The sequence below is a fragment of the Cajanus cajan genome, chromosome 7, assembly GCF_000230855.2.
Source record: "Cajanus cajan strain Asha chromosome 7, NIPB_CcT2T_4, whole genome shotgun sequence".
NCBI lineage: Eukaryota > Viridiplantae > Streptophyta > Magnoliopsida > Fabales > Fabaceae > Cajanus > Cajanus cajan.
The window spans coordinates 2,232,386-2,258,848 of NC_138523.1; the positions used below are offsets into that span (position 1 = coordinate 2,232,386).

General features: G+C 32.8%; 1 protein-coding gene across 1 annotated transcript; it reads left to right on the top strand.

The window, feature by feature from the left end:
• Nucleotides 1-5,274: 5,274 nt before the first annotated feature.
• Nucleotides 5,275-6,399, top strand: LOC145949493 (uncharacterized). The gene is made up of 2 exons (XM_083059451.1): nucleotides 5,275-5,880; nucleotides 5,990-6,399. Exons 1-2 carry the CDS (start codon nucleotides 5,454-5,456, stop codon nucleotides 6,016-6,018), a joined length of 456 nt encoding a protein of 151 aa, XP_082915577.1. The 5' UTR covers nucleotides 5,275-5,453; the 3' UTR covers nucleotides 6,019-6,399.
• The last annotated feature ends 20,064 nt before the right edge of the window (nucleotides 6,400-26,463 follow it).

Sequence of the window (26,463 nt, forward strand, 5' to 3'; positions counted from 1 at the left end):
ATATAAATATTATATTATGAGAAAAGTTTTTTTTTTTAATGTATGTATGTTATATTACTTAAATTTGATCTCTTGTCAACAATATTATAATATATATTAAATGAATTATTTTTTCTATCTACTTAAAAATAAAATATTAAATATAAAAGTTGATATATGACTTCACAACTCAAAAATCTCAAAGATTAATTTGAAAATTGATATTTATATAATTTAGTTATATAGGCTTAGATGTGTTTGTGGTTTCTTAAGTATAGTAGTTGTAAGATTTTGGTCTCTCAAATTTTAACTGAGGAGTTTTAACCCTTCAAGTATTGAAGTTAAGCAATTTTGGTCTTTTAATTTTTAATTGAACAATTTTAGTCCTTAAATATTATAATTGTGTGATTTTACTTTCTCAAGTATAAAAATTATACAAATTTGTACCTATTTAAGTTACTTATATTAGTAATTTTAATGATAATAAATATATATAATTCAATATATGAATAAAAATTATAATATGTAACTTAAATAGGTCAAAATTTATATAATTGTAATATTTAAAGGATAAAAATTGTACAATTATGATATTTTAGTCATTAAAATTACTTAGTTAAAATTTAAAAATGACAATCACATAATTATAATATTTGAGAGGCTAAAATTACTCAATTAAAATATTAAAGATTAAAATTGCATTATTGTAATACTAAAAAGATAAAAATCCACTTAAGTCTTTATATTATATTAATTCTATGTAAAATTTTTGCTTAAAAGCTCAAAACTTATAGACACAATCCTATCATTGGTGCACTACACCAACACTATATCTAGTAAACTACTTTTTATATTTATATCTTTTAGGTGTAGCCTAAATCAAGCAGATATCCCAAGAACTGGGAGAGGAATACAACAAGTTTTGAAGGAAAAGAAGGAAGGGGAAGCAAATAGTTGAAAAATCATTGGGCAAAGGAATTCTCTCCCAGTGAAATTGGCTACAAAGATATATGTTTTAGCTCGTACATGAAATGGTTGGGTGAAGCTTTTCTGGCAAGGCAAATTTGTTATCTCAAGATGGAGAAACTTCAAATTAGCCTTGTGAATTTCTTTAGGCAAACAATTTTGGATGAAAAGAACAGGGCATTTTACCCCTATTATAAAAGAATAGAAATTCATTTTTACAAACACTCTCTCTTTAGGCTCAAACTCTCTCTCTTGTTTTGGAACCAAACCTTGGTGTGTTAGGAAGGAACTCACACCCATTGTTCTTGATTTTAAAGAGAAAAAGGTAAATCAAATGATGTAATCATTTTATAATTTTGAGTTGGGACTCCTTAGTATGAGTAGTAAACTTTGTTATTTGTAGGGATCAAAAGTGTAATCAATCAACTTTATGTATTTCTTTTGATCTACATATGTGCAGTTAATTTCTATTTACTTTCATTAATGATTCTTTTCTACATTTAATGTTTATCTCATCCTGAATGTTTGTGACATGACTTGTGATCTTGGATTGACTAGAAAATGGTTGTTGAATCAAGAATTGATTTGAATCACCTAATGAATTGGATTGCTAAGAATGGAGTTTAATTCATTAGCCATGTAAATTGTTGAATTTAATTAATGCAAGTTTTCTTCATTAATCATACAAGGTATTGATGATCTATGAAGATGCTTAGAACTAAACATTGAGGAATCGATGTTTGGAAATCTAAATCAATTGCGTTGATGGAATAAATATGAGTGAAACATGTATGTTAGATTAAAGAGTACATTGAATCTTGATTGGTGAAGTTTGGTCTCATCAATCTAGATAATTGAATATTAAGTTTGATTTTAATACTTTTTTGCTTCTTATCTTTAGTTTGAATTCCAAATTACCTCACAAAATTTGGGTATGTTAATAAATTGTGGTATCAATTCTTTACTTAGTTAGCTTAAGTATGAAATCTAGTTGATTAACGTTTGTCAAGTTCTTGTAAAGTCAAGTTGTATTCGCTACTAATTACAAGTTGATATTGATATACTTGTCAAAGGATTAACATTATGTTGATGTTAATACTACCGCCACATTCTCCATAACCACCTTAGTTATCATTACTATATATTGTTGTTATTACAACTATTATTATTATATTAAAATAATTAATATGAATTATATTAAAATAATTAATATTAATTAAAAAGGTTAATACAATAGAATTTATATTATTTTGCATGTGTCTATTCTCCATCAAATAATACATATAATTAAAATTATTCAGTAAATTAAGTATTTGTTTTGACGTGTTATTCTAGTAGCTATGTGTCTACCAACTCATATTTAATCGATTATGTACGTGTATCTAAAACAAATTGATATAAAAAGCAGAATTCTTTTAGATAGGTTCCAAAACTTCTTTAAAAAATTACGTTCAACATTGATGGGTCATATGCTCATAAAAATAAAATCTTAAAAAAGGATTTTTTAATATCAATTATTGTAACACTGCGTGTTTTATGTTTTTATTATATAATAATCTATAGAGTTTTTGTGTTATTATTTGAGTTTTAAGAGTTAAAGAATTGTTCAAAGTTAAAGTTAATTTAATCGAGGTCAAAGTTGACCAAGAAATAGGAGAAATATATAAGGTTTTAAGAGAATATGAACTTCATAAGTTTATTTTTCTGAATTCTAGAGAAAAGTTTTAGAGAGATTGAACCATGTGATATCATAGAAGATTAAGTTATGAAAATGTAATATGTGAGTGTGCTATTGATATTGCTATTTGATTCATGCTATTCTATTTCCTTTGTAATTTGTTATTTTTGCTAGGTTTAGTTTATGTTAAAATATAATTTTTTCTACCTATATGGATTTTGAGTCTATTATTATTTTTATATTGAGGTATACCAGTTTATAATATAACATGTTGTTTATGTATAAGAGGTAGAAGGTGTCACATCTCCTCTAAATTTTTAAGTTAAAACAAAATGGTTAACAATCCAAGTCATACTTGTCATAAGTGATCATTGAGTAATGCATGAAGTTGGAGAGCCAAAATCTCTAACTGAATGCTAGAATGGTGTGCAGTATTTAGAGGGTAGACATCTTCCTAGTGTAAGAAACGAAATCTAAGAAACCAAATTAAGTTGTTAAACAGGTCATTATGCTTGAAGTTGATTTATACATAACCTAGAGATATGACAGGCCAGATGTTGTGGTTAAATAAGATCAAACTGTTATATTTATTTATATAATTATTCTCTATTTTTCTTATTTTTATTATGGATTAACATTAATTAATAAATTATATTGCATACTATTGTCAATTTATGGATAATGCTTATTGGGCTTTTGATAAATAGTTTGTGATGGGTTGGACTATTAAGTAGCCCGTTGAGAGGTCCCTGGTCTCTACTGGTAAGGATAAAGAACTGATATCCCATTAGTCAGTTCATAAGAAGAAATACATTTTGTCTTCTATTTTTCTACCTCCTATCAGGAAGAGAGCAGTCTTCTCTCACGTTGTTCAAGATCGATAAGAATGGATCCCTCGTTGATTCTGGGTACGCAATTCGTTCTAAATTCTACTCGTACATACTATAATATTGTATCTTACGTTATTCATTGTCTGATGATCACTATAATGTATAACAATTGGTATCAGAGCATGTAAGATACAGATTATGGTTGTTTTTGGTTATAAAATTTGTATCCAATGAATCCTATAATTATATTGATAAAATTATTTATTATTGTGCATAAAATTAAAAAAAAAAATTAGGGATTTTCATTGTAGAATATTCGTCATTTTCCATAGCAGATTTTTATTCAATGTCTTTGTCATGATATTATGCGACAAGTTTATTAGGTATATCTTATTGATAATTGGAGTGTGCTTCTGTTCTCGTTTTTCTCTTTGCCCTTTCAACTCCTAATCGAGTTTTATTTTATTTTATTTTATTTTATTTTGAACTATTGTATCGGTAATTTGATTAATATTAAATACACAATAAATTTTTATAAATGTATTGTTTATGACTCGGTCGTTTGCGCATCATAACAATTGAATTAATTTTTCCATGATGAGCGTTTTCATTGCAGCCGTGTTAGTTACCATTTTTTATTGCCTTTATGTTATATTTATTTATTTATTGTAATTGTAATTATTTTGAGAAAAATGATTGTGGATTATGAGGCATTGTGAGTGGGCCTACGCGGTTTGCTGGGCTCAGGGGCCATGGCTGCATCTCTGCAAAAGATGACATCTCTGCTGGTGAACGAAAGTATGACATCTTTTTCAGTTCACTACAAAAGATTCAGGAGCCTAATACAATTATAAAAATCAAATTCAAAGTTTGGGACTTTTAGTTAATGCTTTTGTCAAATAAATTAAAAAAAAAAAAAAAAAGTCAAAGTAAAGAGCTAATTAATAATCACGTACATTTCATCGGTCACGAGTATTTACGAGCTGGTACTTGTTTATATAAATTAATATTATACTTTCAGAATTTGGGTATGAAATTTTAAATAACATGCTAGTATATTGTACTATCTTTGACAGCATGTTTATACTCTAATTAATTTTTTTTAACCCTTAATTGTATCAATAATTATTTATTTTGTACTTATTTCATATGTTGTTCATGCATAATATAATTTTATTATATTTTTAAGCATGAGTAATATAATTTTATATGATTGTGAGCTCACCTATCGTGGGTATAGTTATATAAAATTTGGGTGAATGAAATAATTTAATTATTTCTCTAATTAATTTTATATTACATTAATGATAATTATGCCCCATCGGTATTTTGTTGTTAATGTATTTTGGTATTATGATACAATGCATTTTTTAATTTTTTTTATTATGTGAATTATTTGTCAAATACCCTATCGGTATTAGATTTTTTTTTATTTATGCGTTGTATTTTGTATTTCTTATTTGTTATGGTTCGGGACGCTTAGGCGGGATCATAATGAATGAGAAATTTTATATTATAGGTAGGTTTGGTTGTGTATTCAGAAACATTTAATTTTTTTTTATTGCATAATGATTGTGCATATTAAATGTTTCTTTGTTGTTTTGATACTAGCTTCTTTGCCTATGCAATTGACTTCGGTCAAAACTTTGAATGGGACAAATTTTGAGGACTGAAAAGAATCTCTGGATTTATATTTGGCAATTACTAATATGGACTTTTCTTTGAGAGAGGAAGAGCCTCCAGCTCTTACTCCTGAGTCCACTATTGCCGAGAAGGCTTCTCGTGAGAAATGGGAACACTCAAATAGAGTGTGTCTGATGGTGATGAAATACACTATGGAGAAGTCTATTCGACAAAGCATTCCAGAAAATGATACGGCTAAGGATTTTCTAAGGTCAGTTGGAGAGAAATTTAAGACTTTTGACAAAGCTCAAAAGGGTTAGTATCTGTCTCTTCTTGAGAAGAGCAAATATGATGGTGTCAGTGGTGTTCGTGAGCATATGATGAAGCTTGTACACTACTATAACAAGCTCAGGTCTCTAAAGGTGGAGCTTGGTGAGAGTTATTTGATTTGGCAGGTTTTAGAATTTCTTCCTTCTCAGTTTGATGTGTTAAAAACTTCTTACAACACTCAAAAAGAGGAGTGGACAATTGATGAGATGATTGCCATTGTTTCCCAAGAGGAAGCATCAATTAAAAAGACCAAGTCTCATAGTGTGCAATTTATCGCTTCTACTTCTGGCACTAAACATATGAAGAAGGGTTTCAAAGGAAAGTCTCATTTTGAAAAGGCGAACACAGGGAAAGCACCAATGCATTTGGAGCCTAAGAAGAAGCGTTTCAAGGGGAATTGTGCCTATTGCAGGAAATTTGGGCACAAGATAGATGACTGTTATCTTCTTAAGAAGAAGAATACTAATAAGGAAGGTATACTCCTATTTGCTCTAGCTTGTTTTGAATCTAATGTGGTTAATGTTCTCCAAATTCTTGGTGGTTAGACTCGGGTGCCACTATTCATGTTGTGAATTCTTTACAGGGGTTCACAAGTCTGAGAAAACCAAGTGATGTTGAGTCCAAAGTTATCATGGGAGATGGAGCTAGAGCATCTGTTGAAGATATAGGAGTAGTGTCTTTATGTTTACCTTCTGGACATGTTTTGTTATTAAAAGATGTTGTTTATGTACCTTCCATGAGAAGGAATTTGATTTCAATTTCAGCTTTAGACAAATGTGGCTACACTTTTGAATTTGGTAATGGTAAACTTGCTGTTTGTTTCAATTCCATTACTGTTGGTTCAGGAGTTTTATGTGATGGGCTTTACATGTTGAATCTGAATGACATGTCTGTTAATTCTGTTGTTGGGCATAAGCGTAGTAGAGTTGATGAAAATTCCTCTATGTTGTGGCATAGACGTTTGGGGCATATTTCTAGACCTCGGATTGAGAGGTTGATTAAAGAGGGTATTCTTCATAATCTAGATTTTTCTAATTTTGGCACTTGTGTTGACTGCATTAAGGGCAAGCTTACTGCAAAAGTCAGAAATAAAGGTGCAAATAGGTGTGATGATGTGTTGCAGCTTATCCATACTGATATGTGTGGACCTATTACACCCATTGCCATGGGTGGATATAGGTATTTTATCACTTTCATAGATGATTATTCTAGATTTGGATGGATAGATCTTCTTCAGGAAAAGTCAAGTTCTTTGGATGCCTTTAAGTCTTTCAAAGTTGCTATCGAGTTGAAAACAGGAAAGAAGATCAAGTGTGTGAGGTCTGACAGAGGTGGAGAGTACTATGGCAGGTATGATGAGACTGGTAGAAATCCTGGACCTTTTGCTAGATTTCTTGATGAATGTGGGATTGAAGCTCAGTATACTATGCCCGGTACTCCACAACAGAATGGAGTTGCAGAAAGAAGGAATCGCACGCTTTTAGAAATGGTGAGATGTATGTTGAGTCATTCCTCTTTACCAGATTTCCTTTGGGGAGATGCCTTAAGGACTGCTGTGTACATTCTTAATCAAGTACCTAGTAAATCTGTTCCAAAGACTCCCTATGAGCTTATATCTGGGAAGAAGCCAAGTTTGAGACATTTTCATCTGTGGGGTTGTAAGGCAGAAGTGAGACCTTATAATCCTCAACTTAAAAAGCTGGATCCTAAAACTATCAGCGGTTTTTTTATTGGTTATTGTGTGGGTTCTCGTGGTAGTAGATTTTATTGTCCTTCTCACTCTATGCGAGTTATTGAATCTGATCGTGCGATATTCTTTGAGGATGATTTGGACAATGGAAGCATTACACCACGACCGGTCACTCTCAGAGAAGATCGCGTTTTGGTTCCTATACCTCCTATTTCATTTCCTATAGATAATGTGATTCCTGTTGTTCATGATGGCAATGAAGTTGTTCCAAATAATTTTGATGTCACAATACCTGTAGTAGATGAACAAGTACATGATGATGTTGTTGAAGAGATCCCTTTGAGCAGATCTCAAAGAGTACGTAGGTCTTCTATACCTGATGATTATTTAGTTTATCTTCAAGAGCATGAATTTGATCTTAGTAATGTTGATGATCCTACCACTTTTAGAGAGGCTATCTCTAGTTCTTTTGCTTCTGATTGGTTAAATGCTATGCATGATGAGTTAGCTTCTATGGCCCATAATGATGTTTGGGATCTTGTGGATTTACTAGTTGGTTGTAAACTAGTTGGGTGCAAATGGGTCTTCAAAACTAAGCGTAGTCCAGATGGTAAAGTTGAGAGGTATAAAGCCAGACTTGTAGCAAAAGGCTATAGTCAGAGAGAAGGTATTGATTATAAGGAGACTTTCTCACCGGTCTCTACTAAAGATGCTTTTCGTGTTGTTATGGCTTTAGTAGCTCATTTTGATTTGGAGCTTCACCAGATGGATGTCAAAACGGCTTTTCTGAATGGAGATTTATTTGAGGAAGTTTATATGATTCAACCTGATGGCTTTGTTGAAAAAGGTAAGGAGCATTTGGTTTGTAGGTTGAAGAAGTCTATTTATGGACTGAGACAAGCTTCTAGACAATGGTATTTGAAATTTGATCAGGTGGTCACTTCTTTTGGCTTCAAGGAAAATGCCGCAGATCAGTGCATTTACTTGAAGACTAGTGGGAGCCATTTCATCATTCTTGTCTTATATGTTGATGATATTCTTCTTGCTAGTAGTAGTGTTGAACTTTTGACTGAGATAAAATTTATGTTAAATAGCCACTTTGATATGAAGGCCCTTGGTGATGCTTCTGTTGTTATAGGCATTCAAATTTTCCGTGATAGGTCACGTGGCATGCTTGGATTGTCTCAAAGAGGGTATATTGATAAAATCCTCAAACGGTTCAACATGCATTCTTGCTCTCCATGTGTTGCACCTGTTCAAAAAGGTGACAAACTCTCTAAATCTCAATGTCCTCAAAATGATAATGATAGAGTTGAAATGGAAAAGGTTCCATATGCTTCCGCTGTTGGCAGTTTGATGTATGCTCAAGTTTTTACTCGTCCCGATATTACTTTTGTTGTTAATGCTTTAAGGAGATACTTGAGTGACCCCGGTTTGGGTCATTGGAAAGCCGTTAAAAAGGTCTTTCGATATTTGCAGGGAACTAAGGATCATATGTTGACCTATAAGAAGTCTGATCAACTTCAGGTCATTGGTTATTCTGATTCTGATTTTGCTGGTTGCCCTGACGATCGAAAATCTACTTCCGGCTTTGTTTTTATGATGGCAGGAGGAGCTATTTCTTGGAAGAGTGTTAAACAGACTCTTACAGCTACTTCTACCATGGAAGTAGAGTATGTCGCTTGTTATGAGGCTACTTGTCAAGCTGTGTGGCTTAAAAATTTGATTTCTGGCTTTCATGTTGTTGAAAGTATTTCTAGGCCACTTGTGATATATTGCGACAATACTGCTGCTGTGCATTTCTCTCAAAACAATAGAAGTTCTACTCGCTCAAAGCATTTTGATATAAAATTTCTATTTGTTAGAGAGAAAGTTTTGGATTCTCAGACTCGAATTGAGTATATTGCTACAGAAAATATGTTAGCAGATCCAATGACTAAAGGCTTAGCTATTGGAATTTTTCAAAATCATGTAACTCATATGGGTGTGGTTAAGTTTTTTGATGTATTGGATTAGTGGGAGTCTGAAATTTACATTTTATTATTATGGTTTTCATGAGATGTAAATTTATCAATGACGTCGTTTTCATTACATCTCTTTTAGCATATAAAATTGCTTGGACCATTTTTGGGATCACATATTTTATTATGTTTCTCATTATCCATTATTTATGAAATATAAGCACGGAAACTATCTTTGTGATTCATGTTTATATTTCTTATATTGTTAATTGATATATGTGCTTGTGTAGTAATTGGTATATTTAATTTATTGATTAATGTTATCCAAGTGGGAGAATGTTATATTTATTTATATAATTATTCTCTATTTTTATTATTATTATTATGGATTAACATTAATTAATAAATTATATTTATATATTAATATCAATTATATTGCATACTATTGTCAATTTATGGATAATGCTTATTGGGCTTTTGATAAATAGTTTGTGATGGGTTGGACTATTAAGTAGCCCGTTGAGAGGTCCCTGGTCTCTACTGGTAAGGATAAAGAATGATATCCCATTAGTCAGTTCATAAGAAGAAATACATTTTGTCTTCTATTTTTCTACCTCCTATCAGGAAGAGAGCAGTCTTCTTTCACGTTATTCAAGATCGATAAGAATGGATCCCTCGTTGATTCCGGGTACGCAATTCGTTCTAAATTCTACTCGTACATACTATAATATTGTATCTTACGTTATTCATTGTCTGATGATCACTATAATGTATAACACAAACCACCTAGACTACTCATTAAGTTGTAGGAGATTTTCAAAGTTGAAAATGTGTGATGATGTTTTAGTTGAAGAATGTTATATAAGTTGATATAGTTATTAAGTTGTTTTATGTTGTGAAAGATGATTTATAGTTGAGTTGTTTATGTTGATTAAGATGAGTTAAGTTGTGAAGAATATTGTGACATGTCGAGATGTTTCTAAGATTCTTGTTATTCAAGTTATTGAAGTAGCTACTTGTTTTACGATATGTTGTTTTCTTTTATAGGTTTACCCTTACTTTTCCATGTGTTGGATTATGATGGTCATATTTGATATAAAAGCATGTTAGGTTTAGGTGGGAAGGCATGCACAATGGGATGGTCATGCTAGAGATGACTTTTTGTGGTATTGTTCTAATACAACTTTGTATAGAGTTGTTTGATCGACATTCGACGCTTAATATTTATGTTTTCAATACTAATATTTTTAGTTGTATAGATATATGTACAAGGATTATTGTAGTCCCATGAAGAATGTTTATGTTTTTAGTTGAAATTGGCAGGAATTAATTATATATTTTTTTCATCTTATACATATATTTGTTATATAAATTCTAGGTATTGCTTGTATTTTAATTTTAGATTAGACGATATTTATATTTTTTACTATGTTATTATAGCGGAATTGTATCAATTATAGTAATTTATCAAGTTGTTATAATTACAACAGAATCCATTTAGAGATTGTGAAATATAATTTCTTTATTAAGTTCGTTTAAAGTAAATCAGTATGAAATTTTAATATAAAAGGCTTATTTTATACTCTACATGAGAATCTCATAAACAAATAGTGGTGTACATAAAATAAAATAAAATCAAATCAAATATATTATCAATTAAGGAAGATTGTATCTTATAAATTATTTAATTTTAAAATATTTGAATTTATAATGTAAAGATAAACTTTGGATTTTAATTTTGATATATTTTCTTGTTGTATATTTATATTTTATTTAATGATGAATTAATCTCTTATTTAATGAGCCTTTTGTCTAACATAGCAAATATTTAAGCTCATTAAATATATTAAATTACTCTATATAAATGAGAAAAAAATATTTGTCAAACTGTTTTTAAGAACTTTTAATTAACGAGAGTGTTACTATTTAATGATATTGTTTTTAAATATTTTTCTTAATTTTTTTTATCTATTTTAATTTGTAATTATCATATTTATTTTAATTTATTGTTTAATGTTTTTAAAATAAAATATCAATAATTAAAAATAATCTCATGTATAAATATAGATTACTTATTATAATTTTAAATTATAATTTATATGTTTAAGAGTATTTATTTATTTAAATTTTAAATATAATATAATTTTTTATTTAAATATAATATTATTTGTATATAATTATATATAATAAATATTAAGTATATAAATGTAATGTATATGCAAAATGTTAGTTATGACAAAATTATACCGTACAGAAATTAAAATTAAAAGAAAAGCTCAAGATCGATCCATCCTTTTCTAAACCACTGTATTTTATTCAAAGTAAATAAAATAAAATAAAATAAAAAATTAATGTACTTCGTAAGTCATGAGACTTTGATATTCTCCACTATTTTTTTATTGGCTCCAATAAATCTGCCGAATTTCATAATTCGATACGAATTAATTAAATTGGATTGTTTTTTTTTATTTTTTTTATCTAACTTAAACTAAATCAATTAAATCTAATGATGATTGGTTTGAGTATCAAATTTACACATTTAAAATCTAAACTAAACTAATTAATTTATATATTATTATTTTTATTTTTTATTTGATTAATAATTAATATATATATATATATATATATATCATTTTAATTATTTTGAAAACGTTTTTGTTACGATACATAAAAACTTAGGTACAATTCTCCTTAGTTGTAGTTCGTGTTATTCTCCAATTAAAGTTGTGTTGGACCCTTAATCCAACGTTGGTCTTATATGTGAATAATTATATATTAAAGCCACATAATGCTAAATTAAAGTGATCTAATGACGTATAAATTACTTTGGCAGTTATGCATTTGAAAGGTTGTTAGGTGTTTCTTCCTTAGTTGATGGCTAAGGGAACCCCTGAGAGTGGATAACAGAAAGGAGGGAGATATTTGATTTTAAGCCTACCTTTTCATTCATTCGAAAGGCCATATATAGCCATTGCAAAACATGCAAAACAAAATTGGTTACAATCAGAGGGTCCTCCTGATTTGTAGGCAAGGAATCTTACGAAACGAAAACAAGCAAACAAGGTGACTAAGCACTTCTAGAAACATCAAACGAAAATAACAGGCAAATATGGTGACTAGGCAATTCTAGAACATGCTGACATAGTGAGCTTTATGGGATGTAATCCTTCAAATGGGCTGGTGTTGTAGTAGTCCGTTTGGGCCTTGCATTGGCCAATTGGGCTGTGGTCTGATTGCTAACAATGTCCACCTCTAGAAAAATCACCTTGTCCTCAAGGTGATAATCGGATTTGAGCGGTTCCCATGCTTCCCAACTAGTATCCTCTGGTGATAGTCCGAACCATTGAACAAGGACCATTTTGGTTGGGGGATCTGTTGAATTGTCCAAGCGAGTAGCCAAAATTGCCAGGGGGCGAATTATTGGTTGGTGGTTGAAAGCCTCCAAAGGAATTGGATTGGTGTCCGGGGCAGGGCCATGATGACGTTTCAGCAATGAACAGTGGAAGACTGGGTGAATTTTGGACTCTGCTGGTAGATCCAATTGATAAGCAATCGTACCAATTCGGGCAAGGATTTTGTAGGGACCATAAAACCGCTTGGAAAGTTTGTGATAAGTGGAGTCGGAGAGGGACTGTTGCCGATATGGCCGGAGACGGACATAAACTAAATCACCCACATCATAAGACATATCACGACGTTTGGTATCGGCATAATGCTTCATAATGGCTTGAGCTTTAAGGAGTTTTCGCTGCAATTGTGCCAATAGTGATTGGCGTGATGCCAACAAGGTATCAACAGCTTCCACGGAGGATGAACCCAATAAGTAATGAGGGAGGGATGGAGCTGGCTTGCCGTAAATGATATGGAAGGGCGAGTATCCGGTGGAAGAATGAGTAGAAGTGTTATAAGACCATTCAGCCAAAGCCAAGTACTTGGACCACTGGGAGGGATTGGAATGGACGAAAGAACGGAGGTATTGCTCCAAAACTCGGTTAAAGACCTCTGTTTGTCCATCCGTTTCTGGGTGATATGATGTACTCATGCGAAGTTTAGTACCACACAAGCGAAACAATTCGCGCCAAAACTTACTAATGAAGATAGGGTCGCGGTCAGAGACGAGACTACGTGGTATGCCATGATATTTGCAGATAATATTAAGAAATAACTGAGCCACCTTAGAAACAGAGTAATGTGTTGGCAACGGTCCCAAATGAACTCCCTTTGAGAATCGGTCTACAACGACCAAAATAACTGTGAAGCCTTGAGAAGAAGGTAAACCAGTAATAAAATCAAGGGACAGATCTTCCCAGATAGTCGTAGGTACGGGCAAAGGTTGTAAAAGACCAGCTGGTTTGTGGGTATCAGACTTCACTTGTTGGCAGATAGAACATTGTTGGATGAAAAGTTTAACATCTTTACGGAGTCCATCCCAATAAAAATTTGCCAACAGTCGAGCAACAATTTTGGTTATGCCCATGTGGCCACCAATTGGAGTACTGTGGTATTCATCAATAAGCTTAAGGCGGAAGCTATTACTAGGATCCAGCCATAAACGATTTTTGAATAAAATCAAGCCATTATGCAACTTATAGTCAGGAGTAGCAGCAGGGTCAGTTTGAATACGCAAAAGTAATGTAGCGTAAGCAGAACTAGCGGCCACAGATTGTCTCAACTGATTCAGAAAATGAAATTAGGCATGGAAAGGGCATAACACATACCAGAGGAAACATCGGGGAGTCGAGAGAGGCCATCTGCAACAACATTGTGAGGACCCGGCTTGTAATGGACTGTGTACTCGTACCCCAGTAGCTTGGAGAGGTAATGTTGTTGTTCGGGAGTCTGGATAACCTGGGACAGAATCTCTTTGAGGCTCTTATGATCAGTATTGATAACAAATGGGTACCCCAAAAGGTATTGGCGCCATTTCTTGACGGCCGAAGTAATGACGTGTAGTTCCCGGACATAAGTCGATGAATGGAGAAGTTTGGGGCTGAATGGTTTACTGAAAAATGCCACTGGCTGATTGCGTTGCATTAGAACGGCACCCATAACTGTGCCAGATGCATCCGTGTCAACAGTGAAAGGGACAGAGAAATCTGGCAAGGCGAGTACTGGAGCCTGGGTCATAGCTTGCTTGAGAGCGTCAAATGCATGTTGAGCGTCTAAAGTCCAGGCAAATGCATCCTTGCGGAGTAGAGCCGTAAGAGGGGAGGCAATGGTGGCATACTGTTTGACGAATTTCCGGTAAAAACCCGTAAGGCCGAGGAAGCCACGAAGAGCCTTGACATTGGTAGGAGGAGGCCAGTCCAACACTGCTTGAATCTTGGAAGGGTCAGGTTGAACCCCAACAGCGAAAATGATATGGCCCAGATATTCCAGTTGTCTTTGTGCGAATAAGCATTTAGAAAGTTTGAGATAAAACTGACCTTCCAACAAACATTGAAATACCTGTTCCAAATGAGAAACATGTTGTGTAAGAGATGAACTATAAACAAGGATGTCATCAAAGAATACAACAACAAAACGACGGAGAAAAGTGCCGAGGAGGGAATTCATGGTAGCCTGGAATGTGGAGGGGGCATTACAGAGTCCAAACGGCATCACGCGGTACTCATAATGTCCCTGGTGGGGTACGAAAGGCAGTCTTAGCAATATCATCAGGGTGCATTAATATCTGGTGGAAGCCTTGTCGAAGATCGAGCTTGGAAAACCAGGTTGCACTACCAAGTTCGTCCAACAACTCATCAATGGTAGGCATTGGAAAGCGGTCACGGACAGTGACGGCATTAAGAGCCCTGTAATCAACACAACAACGCCAGGACCCATCTTTCTTGCGAACCAGCAATACCGGTGATGAAAACGGGCTCCGACTTGGTTGGATCATGGATTTGTCGAGCAATTCTTTGACTTGTCTTTCTAGTTCACATTTCTGGGAATGGGGGTAACGGTATGGCTTGACGTTGACCGGGGTGGAATTAGGGAGGAGGTAGATACGGTGGTCGGTTGGGCGAGAGGGGGGTAATGATGGTGGGGGTTGGAAGAGGGGGTCGAATCGAAGTAGAAGGGCAGTGATGTCAGGTGGTAGGGGTGTGGTGTTGGGAGGTATTTTGGTGGTGGTTGGATCGGGTAGGGGAAGGATTTGTATGGTGAAAAGTTCAGAAGCACCATTAGTTTGGATGCACCGCTTAAGTTATGGGCTGGACATTGGGTCGGGTCGGTTGTGGTGGATGCCTCGTAATAGGACCGGTTGGCCTTGGTGGGTAAATGAAATTGTGAGTTGGGTGTAGTCCATAAGGACAGGCCCAAGAGACTTGAGCCAGGGCGCGCCCAAGACAATGTCAGCACCTCGTAAGGGAAGGATGTAGAAATTAACATGGAGGGTGTGCTCTTGAATTTGAATTTTGACATCAGGACAGAGGCGATCACAATGCAAGAGGCTGCCGCTACCAACCATAACGGTCAGGGGGTTGTAAGGGATTGAAGGGAGATCTAAGAATTTGGCTACCCGGTCTTGAATGAAATTGTGGTCGCTGCCACCGTCGACGAGAATGGAAACGGGGTTGTTGTGGATTTAGCCTTTGAGGCGTATTGTGGAGGAACCAACACCGCCAGTGAAGGCATGGAGGCTGACCTGGGAAGGGGTGTCGTCGAAAACGGGCTCTGAAAGAGGTGGGTCCAGGACCAAGGTAGGGTCAGGTGTAAAATCGTCCGCGATGGGGTCGTCGGTAGTTAAGAGGAAAAATTTACCCTTGCAACGGTGGGATGGGGTGAAGAGTTCGTCACAGTTATAGTAAAGGCCCTTTTCACGACGGGCAGCCATATCATCTGGGCTAAGGCGGTGGAAGTTGACACGAGGTTGGGGTGCCGGTAGGAGGGGGGTGAGGTAGTGGTGGTTGGGGAGGCAGTGTGTGAACTAGGTGTTAGAGCTTGGGGTTTGGGGCGGAAGGCACGCCGACGTTCCTCGATTTTGTCTTCCTGCAGCTTGGCAAGTTGGGTCGCGTGATCTAGAGAGGCAGGGCGGAGAGCTTAAACCTCACGGCGGATTTCCGGTGTGAGGCCGGAAATGAAATAGTTCAGGGCAAATGGGGCTAGTAAGCCAACGATGCGATTGGCCAGGCGTTCAAACTCTGTAAGATATTGTTGGACTGACCCCTTTTGTGTGAGTTTGAATAGCGCACCAGAAGGTTCATCATAAAGTGACGGAGCGAAACGTGTTTCCAAGGCACGGAGGAAACCGAACCAAGTCTGAATCTGGCCATTCTGGTACATCCACTGGTACCAACTGAGAGCTGGTCCATCCATATAGAACGAGGCTACCTGAAGGCGTTCCGATTCTGGTGTATTGTGGTAATCGAAAAATTGGGAAATTTTGAAGATCCAACCAAGGGCGTCATTCCCATCAAACCGGGGAACTTCGAGTTTCATATGTGGACGACGAAAACTGTCGGTGGAGTTGGGGTTTGAAGGGGGAACATGTGGTGGTGGGGAAGGTGGCCGAACCATCAAAAGGGAGAGTTGTTCCAGGATAGAATCAACTTTGAGGGACAAATCATCCAAGCGTTCGGCGTTGGTAGGGCGGTTGGCCATGAATGAACGAGAGCACCAAATTGTTAGGTGTTTCTTCCTTAGTTGATGGCTAAGGGAACCCTTGAGAGTGGATAGCAGAAAGGAGGGAGATATTTGATTTTAAGCCTACCTTTTCATTCATTCGAAAGGCCATATATAGCCATTACAAAACATGCAAAACAAAATTGGTTACAATCAGAGGGTCCTCCTGATTTGTAGGCAAGGAATCTTACGAAACGAAAACAAGCAAACAAGGTGACTAAGCACTTCTAGAAACATCAAACGAAAATAACAGGAAAATATGGTGACTAGGCAATTCTAGAACATGCTGACATAGTGAGCTTTATGGGATGTAATCCTTCAAATGGGCTGGTGTGGTAGTAGTCCGTTTGGGCCTTGCATTGGCCAATTAGGCTGTGGTCTGATTGCTAACAAAGGTTATGAGACTTTTAATGTGTGGTAACTAAAGGGTAATTCTATTTTGTGATGGGTTAAAATAGAAATACCAAAAGACTTTGTGACTATCTATAAATAGGTTAGGTTCCCAAATCACACTACGTTCTTTTCTTTTCTGACATCCCATTATCAGAGAGAGACAGACAGATAATTAAAGGGTTCTCTCAAGAGAGTACGTGTTTATTTGGAAGTCCAAATCGCATAGCTCTCTTATCAATATGAATTCAGGTACGCTTCCGCTTGTTGTTTCTAATGATTAACATGACAGATATTATATTTTATATAGATGATAGTTTTCATCAAAAGCTTAAATTTGGTTTTTAACAATTGGTATTAGAGCCGTTTATCATGTTTGATCATTAGAAATATTTTGGACATGTTTCTTCATTATATTATTATATAAATTCACCATGCATTTACAGTTGAAAGAAAATCCAATATATGTATCTTCTGAATATTATAGTAAGGAGAAAAGGATTTTAATTGTTGGATGATTTATTTATTTATTTATTTTTGAAATTCCTTTATGTAATTTGGAAAATGGATTTTTATATGCACCGTAACATGGAATGCTGGTTGTTTATTTGATTTTAATGGAGTTTGCTTATAATAAAGTTTATTTCTACAATTTGTATTCATTACTATGGTTAAATGCAATTGATTGGATTGATTTCGAATTCAATTACAAATTTAATTCATTTTTAAATTGATATGTTATATATTGTAATTGATTTGATTTCAGTTACGAATTTAATTTATCTTTAAATTATGAATTCATTTGGTTTTAAACTGATACATTAATATATATTATGTCCAACGTTTAATATATTAATTGTTTTTAAATTGAGAATTCATTTGTTTTAATATGTTTACATTATTGCAATAATAATTTTTATAATTAGTTTAATTTTATATATACACATGATAATATTTTTATTATTATTAAAAAAAATGGAACCAACATATCATTACAATAATGGTTGATTTGTGTGTATATATAAATTAAAAATATTAATTAAATTCAAATACTAAAATAGTAAAAATAAAGGTTTATATATATATATATATATATATATATATATTTTAAGATTAATTAATTGAAACATGTCACCAAAGTGACCTCTCTTGTGAAAATTAATTTATTTTAAAATATAAAAGGTTGTGATCTTGTAAATTATGTGTGTATTAGTCGGCCCAAAGGAAGATTAATATTTTACATAATTACATGTGTACTTGTGGTGATAAATGCTTAATAATTCTTTGGTTTCTTTTTTACGTGTAAATATTAAATCAGCCCAAAGGAAGGTTTATTATTTGACATGTTATTATTATCAGCATTTTATTATCGCATCAAGGTATCATTGAATAGTTAAAATTTTATCCAAAGATAAAATATTAATGTATTACTGGTATCTTGAAATGGGATTTATTTGTATTTGAATTTAATTTTTATTTTTTGAGACTTATATGAGTGTATTTTGTTTGTTGTTCTCAATTCAGTTATGAATGATCCTGCCAATATTACTGCTAATGTCAACTATATTCCTGTATTAAACGACTCAAACTTCAAGTCTTGGAAAGATAATGTCTTAATAGTTCTTGGAGTAATGGATCTTGACCTTACATTAAGGATAGACTCACCTCCACCTCTTACGGATACAAGTACCTATGAAAATAAAAGGGAAATGGAAATGTGAGAGAAGTCAAATCGCATGAGTCTAATGATCATGAAGAAAGCCATTCTAGAAGCATTCTGACGCACAATATCTGAAAATATAAATACAGCTAAGGAGTTCCTTGTAGAAATTGAAAAGAGGTTTGTTAAGAATAAAAAGTCTGAGATAGGTACACTCTTGGAAAACCTAATTTCAAAGAAGTATATGGGTAAAGGCAACATTAGGGAGTACATCATGGAGATGTCTCATATTGCTTCAAAACTAAAAGCACTTAAGTTAGAACTCTCTAAGGACTTGTTATTGGTGCATTTAGTTCAGATTTCTCTTCGAACACAATTTGGTCAGTTTAAGGTGAGCTATAATTGTCAGAAAGAGACTTGGCCTCTAAATGAAATCATCTCACATTGTGTTCAGGAAGAAGAAAGATTGAAGCTAGATAAGACAGAAAGTGTTCATATTACCTCTACCTCAAAGTATAAGGGCAAGGGACTGAAACGGAAAAAGGATAAGGAAGTTGCAGTTACAGAAACTCAAAGGAAACAACAAAAGAAATCAAATGAATCTGAAGGCAATGGTTGTTTTTTTTGTGGAGCTGTAGGGCATGTGAAGAAGCATTGCACTAATTATCACGTATGGCATGCTAAGAAAGGTATGCTTCTCAACTTGGTTTGTTCTGAGGTTAATTTAACTTCTGTACCTAGACAGACATGGTGGATAGATTCTGGTGCAACAACTCACATCAGTGTGTCTATGCAGGGTTGCTTGAGTTGCCGAAAAACCAAATGATGGTGAAAGATACATCTATGCGGGTGATGGCAAGAAGGTTCAAGTTGAAGCAATTGGAAAATTTAGATTATTGTTAAAAGTTGGTTTTTATTTGGATCTTGATGAAACATTTATTGTACTGTCTTTTAGACGAAATTTAATTTCTATTTCTATTTTGGACAAATTTGGTTATTCTTGTTCATTTGGGAGTGGGAAATTTAGTTTGTTTCATGTTTCAAAATTGTTGTTCTGGTTTTTTTACAATTAAGTACTCGAGGCATAAAGAGAAAATTAACCAATGAGAATTCAACTGCGTTATGGCAAAGACGATTAGGTCACATCTCTAAACGGAGAATAGAAATACTTGTGTCAAACAAAATTCTAAACCCTTTAGATTTTACAGATTTTGATATTTGTATCAATTGTATAAAAGGGAAACAAATCAACAAAAGGAGATTTGAGGCCAATAGGACTTTGGATGTCTTAGAACTTATACATACAGATATTTGTGGACCATTTTCTACGGTAGCATGGAATGGTCAATAATATTTTATAACGTTCATAGACGATTTTTCAAGATATGGCTACATTTATCTCATTCATGAAAAGGCAAAGTCATTGGACGTGTTCAAAAATTATAAGGCTAAAGTTGAGAACCAACTGAACAAAAGAATTAAAAGCGTTAGATCTGACCATGGTGGTGAATACTATGGTAGATATGACGGTTCAGGTGAACAACGTCTAGGACCATTTGCTAAAATCCTAAAGGAATGTGGTATCGTCCCACAGTACATTATGCCGAGTTCGCCCACTATGAATGGTGTTGCTGAAAGACGAAATAGAACGCTTAAAGATATGGTAAGGAGTATGATTAGTCATTCTACTTTACCAAATTCACTCTGGGGAGAAGCCCTTAAAACTGCAGCATATATCCTTAATAGAGTTCCAACAAAAGCAACTGGAAAAACCCCTTTATGAACTTTGGACAGACAAAAAGCCTAGTTTAAAACACTTACATGTTTGGGGTTGTCCAGTTGAAGCAAGGCCTTATAGGCCAAATGGAAAGAAACTGGACTCAAGAACTATAAGTTTTTATTTTGTTGGATACTCTGAAAGATCCAGGGGGTATAAATTTTATGATCCCACAACTAAGTCGATTTTCAAATCAGGAAATACTCAGTTCTTTGAGGATGTCGATTTTGCAAGGGGAGATATAATTAAGGACTTTGTATTTGAAGAGGAATATGTTGATATTCCCATAGGTGTTATTGACATTGTTCAGGATCCTCTTCTTGACTTTGTTCAAGACACAACAAATCAAGACAATGTCAAATCTCCTATGCAAGAAGTTGTTCCAGAAGAACAAACTCTTCCTCCTCAAGAACCTATGCCATTAAGGAAATCCACTAGAGAAAGAAGAAGTGCAATACCAGATGACTATATTGTGTTTCTCCAAGAACATGAGGTTGGAATTGGATTGATGGAAGATGATCCAATTAACTTTCATCAAGCCATGGAAAGTTCTAATTCTCAAAAGTGGATTGATGCCATGAATGAAGAGATTAAGTCCATGAGGGACAATGACGTTTGGGATCTTGTTCCATTACCAGAAGGTGCGAAACCCATTGGTTGCAAATGGATATTTAAGACCAAGAGGGATTCGAAAGGTGATGTGGAGAGGTTCAAGGCTCGTTTTGTCGCAAAGGGATTTACTCAAAAAGAAGGTATTGAATATAAAGAAACCTTTTCTCCGGTTTCTTCTAAAGACTCTTTTAGGACTATAATGACATTAGTGGTGCATTTCGATCTTGAGTTACATCATATGGATGTAAAGACAGCGTTTCTTAATGGTAACATTGATGAGACAATTTATATGATGCAACCAGAAAACTTTATTTCAAAAGATTCAAAGAATTTGGTTTGCAAACTTAAGAAATCCATTTATGGGCTCAAGCAAGCATCTCGACAATGGTATTTCAAGTTTCATCATGTGATCACCTCGTGTGGTTTTGAAGTGAATTTAGTTGATGATTGTATATACCATAAGTTTTGTGGGAGCAAGTATATTTTTCTGGTTTTGTATGTTGATGATATTTTTCTTGCCAGCAATGATACAAATTTATTGCATGAAACCAATAGATTTCTATCTAAGAACATTGAGATGAAAGATCTTGGTAATGCATCTTTTGTATTGGGCATACAGATACACTGAGATCGTTCTCAAGGTACTCTTGGGTTGTCTCAAAAAGGTTATATCGAAAAGGTTCTCAAGAGATATGGCATGCAAGATTGCAAACCAAGTAATACCCCTGTGGCTAATGGAGACAAGTTTAGTCTCGCTCAGTGCCCTAAGAATGACTTTGAAGAAAAGGAGATGCAAAAAATTCCTTATGCATCAGTAGTAGGAAGTCTTATGTACACTCAAGTTTGTACGTGTGCAGATATTGCGTACGTTATAAGGATGTTAGGTAGATATTTTAGTAATCCTGGATTGGATCATTGGAAAGCAGTTAAGCAAGTCATGTGGTACTTAAAGAGAACAAAAGATTATATGCTCATATATCAGAGGTTGGATCAGCTTGAGATCATTGGGTATATTGACTCCGATTTCGCTAGATGCCAAGACAGTATGAAATCTACATCAGACTATATAACATGCTAGCTGGAGGTGCTATTTCATGGAAGAGTTCTAAACAATCTCTTATAGCCTCTTCTACTATGGAAGCTGAATTCATAGCGTGTTATGAGACATCTAATCATGGAATTTGGCTACGAAACTTTGTCACAGGCTTGCGTATAGTAGATGGTATAGAAAGACCACTTAAGTTATTTTGTGATAATAAATTAGCAGTTTTATTTTCCAACAACAACAAAAGCTCAACAAAGTCTAAACACATAGACATTGAGTTCCTAGTTGTTAAAGAAAGAGTTCAAAGTAAACAATTGTCTATAGAAAATATTGGCACAAACTCCATGGTTGCGGATCCGCTTACTAAAGGATTACCACCCAAAATGTTTCATGAGCACACTGCTCATATGGGTGTTATGTCTTAAAGTGATGTTCAGTTTTAGTGGGAGTTAGTAATTTTATGAATGCTTCTATGACATAGACATATTTTTCAATATATGTATGGTTCAAGTATATTTTCTGCAGAAATAAAGTTTTGATATATTGAAACTTTGATTTTGTCATGGTTTGATCTCACTAAGGTTTAAGGAGGACCTATTGGAATTAGGCATGTTAAGATCACATTACATGAAAATTTCATACTACACATCCATATCATGATTCATGTTATTCATTTGTATCGATATATGTGACCATTGATGGGTTTAGTTACGAAAAATTAAATGTAATAAAGACTACTTTGATCCTATGTTGGTATGATTGATGAACTGAATTGGTAAAAGATGCATTTTATAATTGTATAATTGTAAGGTTACACATATAGTCCAAGTGGGAGATTATTGGATCCTTAATCCAACGTTGGTCTTATATGTGAATAATTATATATTAAAGACACATAATGTTAAATTAAAGTGATCTAATGACATATAAATTATTTTGGTAGTTATGCATCTAAAAGGTTATGGGACCTTTAATGTGTGGTAACTAAAGGGTAATTTTATTTTGTGATAAGTTAAAATAGAAATACCAAAAGACCTTTGTGACTGTCTATAAATAGGTTAGGTCCCCAGATCACACTATGTTCTTTTCTTTTCTGACATCCCATTATCAGAGAGAGACAAAAAGATAATTAAAGAGTTCTCTCAAGAGAGTACGTGTTGATCTGGAAGGTCAAACCGCACAGCTCTCTTATCATTATGAATTCAGGTACGCTTCCGCTTGTTGTTTCTAGTGATTAACATGATAGATATTATATTTTATATAGATGATAGTTTTCATCAAAAGCTTAAATTCAGTTTTTAACAAGTTGGAGTTTTACCTCGATAATATACGTAAATGTATATTAATAAGACCTGCATTAAATGTATTTATATAATATTGAGGTAAAACTTCAACTTTGACCGGAGAAAACACTAGATATACCTAAGAAATTGTACTTAAGTTATGTCCTTTTTCATTCCCTTTTCAAATATTTAAAAAAACTAAGAATAACAATATTTTAATATATTGAGTGTCATTTTTACACACTATAGTGGATTTGAAATCCTTTAATAGATTAAGAAAAGAAATTGAGATGAACTATGTTATAAATTTATTAATTTAACTATTTTTTGACAATATATCAATTTAGTTGATGTTAAAAATTTTATTTACTTTAAAAAAAAAATTAATTTTTTTATAAAAAAAAAACTCATTGAATATCCGATAATCCAAATCAAACTAACATAATCAACATTGAATTGTTTCAATTTGAGTTAAGTAAAAAAAAATTAATAAAATATAAATCAATTCAAATTAATTAATTTAATTTTAAATTTTCACCCAAATCTAAATCAATTCCACTCGGAAACATCCTAACTATTTTGTACCAAAAACCTATACTCCATTTTTTCTTTAAATTGATCGTCCTCTTAAGTTTGAGCCATTACAATCATTTAAGTAAGACTTTATTTTATTTCGTATCAAATTTTGTCTTGCGGAAAAACTATATCAAGTGGGTTGATTAGTGCTTTCAAAAGTAATTTTTGGTTGTTGTAATCCTATAAATTTGTAGTTTAATTTAATTTTTCTAGTGTAAATAAATTATATATTATTATCTTATAATATATATTATAACATGGCTTGATAATTTTAATAACTCGTACTTTTAATTTTATTATATAATCTGATGTTATATTATAGGATAATATAATATTTATTTTCCAATAAGAAATAAATTAATAATTTTATTAACATTAGTCTTAAAGATTTATTCTAAAAGTGAAAATTAATTAATATTATATCTTAACAAACTTATCACCAATTAATTCATAAAGAAAATAGTTTTTTTTTTTTCATTTTAAGACTTAACATGAATCATCCGTTTTCAAAAAGCTCTAATATAAGCGTTATAGATAAACAAAATTAGGCTCGATTATATTTTATATAAGGAAAATGTTTAAAACAAAAAAAAGGGAGAAATACTTTATATAAATTTAGAATATGTAAACTAAAAAAACCAAAATTGGAAAGTGTTGAAAAATATAAAAATTAGAGGGAAAAATGACAAACCTACTAATAATCATTATTAATTTGAATATTTTGAACCCATTAAGACCAACCTACTAACAAGGAATTTGTGTAATTTACTCAAAATTCTATTTTGAAATTTACCGTAGTTAAAGAAAATCAACTAATTGTAATAAATTTGTTTGCTTTTGAAAAAAGAAAAACATATTAGTAAAATAGTATAATGTTGACAACAGGTTTAAATATAAAGTTATGTATATATTACTTCAATTTTTATTGTTAGATTGATTTTAATAATTTAAATGTATTTATTTTATTTTAATTAGTAGGAGAAAAAAGTATTTGGTATTTCTACAATTTCTTATGAGACTTTGAAAGAAAATGAATTTAACCAAAATAAAATTAATTAAAATTTGAAAGTAAGTATCTTTAAAAACTATAAAATGTTTAGTATGAATTTATGGGTAAAACTATCTTATTAAAAAGTAAAAAGTTAAAAAGTAATTACTAAAATGTATTCTTAGTAACATGTATACTCTAGTTTTATAACACACTATATGGTAATACGAAAATAAATAAATAAATAAATAAATATTTCATGTGCTTGAGCAACAAATGCATTGGAATGGCAATGGTGTGGTGTTGCTGTTACTCTCTCTCTCACATCACACCATTACCCCCAATAGTCTCTTTCAAGTACAAAAAGTGGGGTTCAATTTCAACCCTTCTAGATTCTTTTAGCACACCCACAAAACCAAATCCACTGAACATGGACACAAACAACCTTGTTGCATTAAAACAGAAATTTCTCAGCAATATTCATTTGCCAAGCATATTTTACTTTTCGGTCACGTTTTATGTAAAATTATTTCCATTAAAATAATCATATATTATTTTAAAAACGCTCTAGAAATTAGGAAGGAAAACTCTCTAAAATATTAGAAGTAGAAAATTTTCGATAAAAGGACACCCACATCAATGTCACAATATTATGTTGTTAGGTAAAACACTATTTGTATCTCATCATCTCCCTGATCATTTAGTATTTGAAAGTAAGAAAATTATAAATAAAAAAGTCCTTAAAAATTATAATTGTTTCAATTAAATTCATAAAAGTAATTATTTATTATATTTTAGTTTTGAAATATAAGTTAATATTATTATGGGTGAAATATGCTTATCATTAAAAAATATCTCAGGTGTAATCTAGTTGTTCTAATTTTTTTCATACTTTAAGTCTCTGATTTTAAAATACACTACTTTTGATCTTAAAATAATTTAAATAACGTTTTATAATTATTTCTAAGAACTATCTAAAATATTTTGGGATTAAAAGTGGTGCATTTTTCAATTAGAGGGATTAAAATAAGATAAAAAAAAAAGGTTAAATAAGGGGTTAAAACCAAATTTCAATAATTTTAGAAGACTAAAAACATATTCTATCCCATTATTATTTAAGTCACATGCATGTTTTTTTTTTTTAAATTTTGGATTAGAGTGAATAATGTTTTACACTTTGAAGGATGTTTTTAGAATTTTTATACTTTCGAGAACTAAAATACCGACAACATACAATTTCATGACTCTAATAGTATTTTACCCTTAATTAATTTCTTTATGAACATAAGAGATGAACATTTCATTTAAATGTATAGGAAGGAGTCAATCAGAAGGGAAAGTGACACAAAGAAAGGAACTAATGTTGAGTGGAAGAGAGTGGGTATGTGGATTTGCTTCAAAGCTTACCAAACATGATTACAACACTGAACTTACATTTTACTCAAAGCTCATACATCCAAAACCGGT

Bases quoted from the DNA above. Each gene is read 5' to 3' on its own strand.
- LOC145949493 (XM_083059451.1), top strand. From the start codon at position 5,454: ATGATGAAGCTTGTACACTACTATAACAAGCTCAGGTCTCTAAAGGTG. The intron at 5,881-5,989 runs GTATACTCCTAT...AATTCTTTACAG, and splicing joins GAAGAATACTAATAAGGAAG to GGGTTCACAAGTCTGAGAAA.